A 4,487-nucleotide genomic window follows, 5' to 3' on the forward strand; every position below is an offset into this window, starting at 1 on the left:
AAATTTTTTATTATTGTAATTTGTAATACTTTTTCTTCTATTCCAATTTAAGTGATACATAATTTTGACATTTAATCAAATATCACGATTGAAGTAACAAAATGAACATATCTTAAATTACTCATAATAATTTATTAGAAGTGATATAGTCAAATAATTTTGTTTTGAAAAAAAATTTAAGTGAGTCTCATATAAGATGTCAAGCTAATTTAAAATATCAATAGTTAATTTATTATTTTTTATTTATTTTAATAATTTAAATAATTAATTAGGGGTGAAATAGTAAAATTATGATTGAAGAATAAATAGTAAAATTAATATAGTTATTTTCTTTAGACATATCATCTCAAAAAGTGATAAATAAAAAAATAAAATCAAATTCATTAATTAGTCTTATTATATTTTATCCAGAATGTTATCTTGAAATTATTATGTTATCTCTCTACCAAATCACCCCAAATGGATAAAGACATCACATGGGATACGAGGAAACCTTATCCATCCTCATCATTAGCACGTCACGCTCAACTCTCTATACCTACACCAGCAAGATAAAATTGACACCTTCATCTTTAGCCTCCTCTATAACTTACATATCAAAAAACACACAACAACAAATTCTTTATATGTTCCCCCAAGTAACCAATATTTTTCTGTTAGACATTCATATTCAAGCCCAAAAAAAAAAGAGAAACAATGTTGGCAATATTTCACAAGGCTTTCGCTCATCCACCTAAAGAGCTAAATAGTCCTGCATCTAAAAGATCCTTACTTCCTCAAGAAACTCTTCAAAAATTCCTATCTGCTCACCCTTCTGATACTTCATCTGTTAGTTTTGGTGACGCTGCTGCTCTTGCTTTTGTTCGTCCTAACTGCACTTCCTTGCTTAATCAGAGACGGAGGTAAATTAATTACAGGATTAAGTAATTTTTACTAAAGTACTGTATTGTTGTTTTTGTTCGTGTGGCTTAGGATTGGAGCCATGAAATCATTCTCTTTTATTTTAGTTGGTCTATCTTATTAAAAAAAATTTGTAATATTAATTAATCACTTAGTAAAATAGTATTTTTTTAATTTTATCCTATAATTAATTATAATTTCAATGTTCATTCAATATGGGCAAAAAGTAGGACAGTAAAAATCATCACTTTATTTATGATTCCTTAATCATTCTATAAATAAAATGTGTCCAATCAAAATAATAGGACGAAGAAAGTACTTTAGAATAGGTGGCTTACATCACACTTCTTCAAGTTAGAGTGAGCCCTTCTCTTGAATTTTGTAATAGTATTAGTAGATTATTTTGTCAGAAATTTATATTCGAAAATTAAGAGTATTTCAAATGCTTTTTATTTTAGTTTTTATATAATATTAGATTAAGATAAGTTTACATGGATCTATATGGACACCGAAGTTGAACCCAAATCCCTATCAAAAAAATTGAATTAGCTATGAACTTATCACTAATATGTAGTTAAGTACTTCTTTTCATTAGTTGTCACTATATTAAAAATAGTGATTTTTAATTACTTCTCAAATTTGAAAAATCAAGAAAGAAAGAAATTATTTTTTTCAGTTTTGCGTTAATATTAATTATTTTAAAATTATGACACATAAATAGACAAAGTCTAAAATCCAGAGAATTAATAAGTAATATATTAATTAAAATACCCCTAATTAATTTTTTCCCAAGAATTGTGCTCATTCTTATCTTGACAACTAAATGGGAATAGAGGAAGTAGCACGTAGCTAACTGAATTTTCTGAAAATTCAAGCCAAATACAAATCTTGTTTTTCTAGCTACAAAAATTGTTATTACTGTTGTATTTCTTGGGATTGAGGTGCAGTTGTTGTTGTTGTAGGTATTTTTGTGGGTATGATGATATTTACTGTTTGTTCTTGGGGAGCTTGAACAACTTATGTGCACAAATAAAACAATATGGGCTATCATCAAAAGGTACAAATGAAGCCATGCTGGTAATTGAAGCCTACAGGACACTGAGAGACAGGGGACCTTATCCAGCAGATCAGGTTATTAAGGATTTTGAAGGAAGCTATGCTTTTGTCATCTATGACAGTAAGACTGGAACTGTATTTGTTGCCTTGGTAAGTATTGTACTATTGTTACTTGCTAGTTTTGATTTGCTGGTCTGATTTTGACTTCACACAATTTAAGAAAATAAAAGTAATTTAAGAAAGTAAAAGTGGACCTCGGATTCTTGTTCTTTGATTTCTGTTACTATTTGTTGTTTTGTGCAGTTCAATTACAGTATTAAGTAGTATTCTGCTATCATTGATGATCAAAGAATTCTAGAACATGAGTGCACTATTCAAAAAGAGGGAAAAATGTGTTTAGTGGGAATTAATCACCAAATCTTTAGGTAAATACCTCAACATTTAATTAATTGCACCATTTAGTCTTTCTTGTAGCATGGGTGCTAACAGAAAATATATATAAAATTTAAAAGACAGATGCATAAAATACCTAGTTTTACGAAAATACATGTTCACGTGCCCCAAAATTAATCCTTAAAATTCGGCCCTATCTGTTACTATGTGTTGTTTTTGTTACTATTCGTTGTATCTTCTACTTTCATTATGTCTTTTTCTAGACTTGTTTTTGTTTTGAGCCGAGGACCTATTGGAAACAACCTCTCTACTTAAACCTTCGAGGTAGAAATAAGGTTTCCATACACTACCCTCCTCGAACCCACTTTGTGGTATTATACTGGGTATCTTGTTGTAAAGAAAACTTCTAAATCTTATAGTGTTAATCTAAACATAATGTGAATGTACAAAAATATCTTTTAATCTTGTGGTTTTAATCATGTCACATGAAAAGTTAGAGATAAAGAGTTTCCAAAAAGGAAAAAAGACATTCTTTTGAAATGGAATAAAACAGAAAGCAAGGCAAACAATTTGAAAAGGAGGAAGTGTTAATTTGTGCAACCAGTTGCATTTGCTAGAATTAAAAGAAAAAAGATTCATTTTGCTGCTATTGTATAATTACAGGGTTCAGATGGTGGGGTTAAGTTATTCTGGGGCATTGCTGCTGATGGATCTGTGGTGATTTCTGATGATTTAGAGGTCATTAAAGCTGGATGTGCCAAGTCATTTGCACCCTTTCCCACAGGTAACATCTGTATGGAATTTGAAAATTTTGAGTTCAAGTAGTGGCGTAAGCAAGATTTTGTGCAAGCGGCATCAGTCTATTGTTTTGTTAAGATATATTTTGCTTGTGGTATCGAGTTGGCTTTGGAAAAATTGTATTTATACTTTGATAATTGAATATTTTGGTGAAGTGATATCGGATGTTGAAGGGGGAAACTGAGTGAACCAGTTTTAAAATGTTGGCCACGTTAGCCTACTACTATAATAAGATGAATAGTTATGAAACCCGTAGACCGATCGAGGATGGTGAAGGAAGAGCCGCTGGGTAGAAAAATCCGACAGCTCCTTAAGGTTATATTGCACTTGGAAGAAGCTGAAAAAGGAATAAATATAATGATGAGTTTGATTCTTCCTCTCCATAGTAAATAGGGGAGGGAAAATCGAATTTAGTTCTTAGCAAAAAGGAGGAAACTTGTGAGACATGCACACTTAAAAATATTCCGTTATAACCTTGTAATTTATCTAATGTTTTTGAATTATGGATGAACGATAGGAATTGAACCCACACATGGTGAATTCACAGTTCACTGCCTTGAGCTATCTTAAGCTTCATCCACCCCCTCGCTCGCTTAGATTGTTGGATCCCTCTTTTACCTTATGATTTTTTCCTTGTTTATACATCTCTTTGGTTTTAAATTGAGTGCCTCTAATTTCTTTGGGAATGAAATGCACAGGTTGTATGTTCCACAGTGAGAAAGGGCTAATGAATTTTGAGCACCCAATGAATAAGATGAGGGCCATGCCAAGAGTAGACAGCGAAGGGGTAATGTGTGGAGCTAACTTCAAAGTGGATATGTATTCCAGGATTAACAGCATCCCCAGAGTTGGAAGTGAAGCTAACTGGTCTGATTGGAATAGTTCTTACTGAATCAGTTCTCCAACATTTTAGAATTTTGTCAAATAGACCCTTGTAGTCTTGGTCCTGCCCTTTCTCGGATCCGCGCATAGCAGGAACTTAGTGCACCAGGCTGGCCTTTTTTCCCTTGTGTTTCTTCTGTTTTGGTTTCCTTGTAGAGTTTGTTTTAGGTTGGTCTCTTTCCAGTACTTCTGTGTCTGTGTGCAACTCTCGTAAAATAAATGAAGCATCTTGATGCAGCTTTGAAAATGTTCTGTCAGAGCAATGGACCTTAGCTCTTCAAACAAGGTTAAGAGATCTGTGGATCAATATGAATCTCGAGAGTGGATTCTTAATTCCTGTCATCTTGTCCCGTGGACACTTCGTACAGTGTTAATGTTTTTCTCTTCAGATGGCCAAACAAATCTAAATAATAGTGCTAAATTAACCTGGTTTTGGGATAGTGGAAATATAACAAGTA

At 32.2% G+C, this 4,487-nt stretch overlaps 1 protein-coding gene across 1 annotated transcript; it reads left to right on the forward strand.

Moving 5' to 3' along the window:
- Window positions 1–438: 438 nt before the first annotated feature.
- LOC107842482 (stem-specific protein TSJT1) lies at window positions 439–4,276 on the forward strand. Its single transcript, XM_016686354.2, has 4 exons — window positions 439–902; window positions 1,863–2,106; window positions 3,013–3,133; window positions 3,846–4,276. Exons 1-4 carry the CDS (start codon window positions 697–699, stop codon window positions 4,037–4,039), a joined length of 765 nt encoding a protein of 254 aa, XP_016541840.2. The 5' UTR covers window positions 439–696; the 3' UTR covers window positions 4,040–4,276.
- Window positions 4,277–4,487: the final 211 nt, after the last annotated feature.

This window comes from Capsicum annuum, chromosome 9 (assembly GCF_002878395.1).
Source record: "Capsicum annuum cultivar UCD-10X-F1 chromosome 9, UCD10Xv1.1, whole genome shotgun sequence".
Classification (NCBI taxonomy): domain Eukaryota; kingdom Viridiplantae; phylum Streptophyta; class Magnoliopsida; order Solanales; family Solanaceae; genus Capsicum; species Capsicum annuum.

Bases quoted from the DNA above. Each gene is read 5' to 3' on its own strand.
- LOC107842482 (XM_016686354.2), top strand. From the start codon at position 697: ATGTTGGCAATATTTCACAAGGCTTTCGCTCATCCACCTAAAGAGCTA. The intron at 2,107-3,012 runs GTAAGTATTGTA...GTATAATTACAG, and splicing joins GAACTGTATTTGTTGCCTTG to GGTTCAGATGGTGGGGTTAA. The intron at 3,134-3,845 runs GTAACATCTGTA...TGAAATGCACAG, and splicing joins ATTTGCACCCTTTCCCACAG to GTTGTATGTTCCACAGTGAG.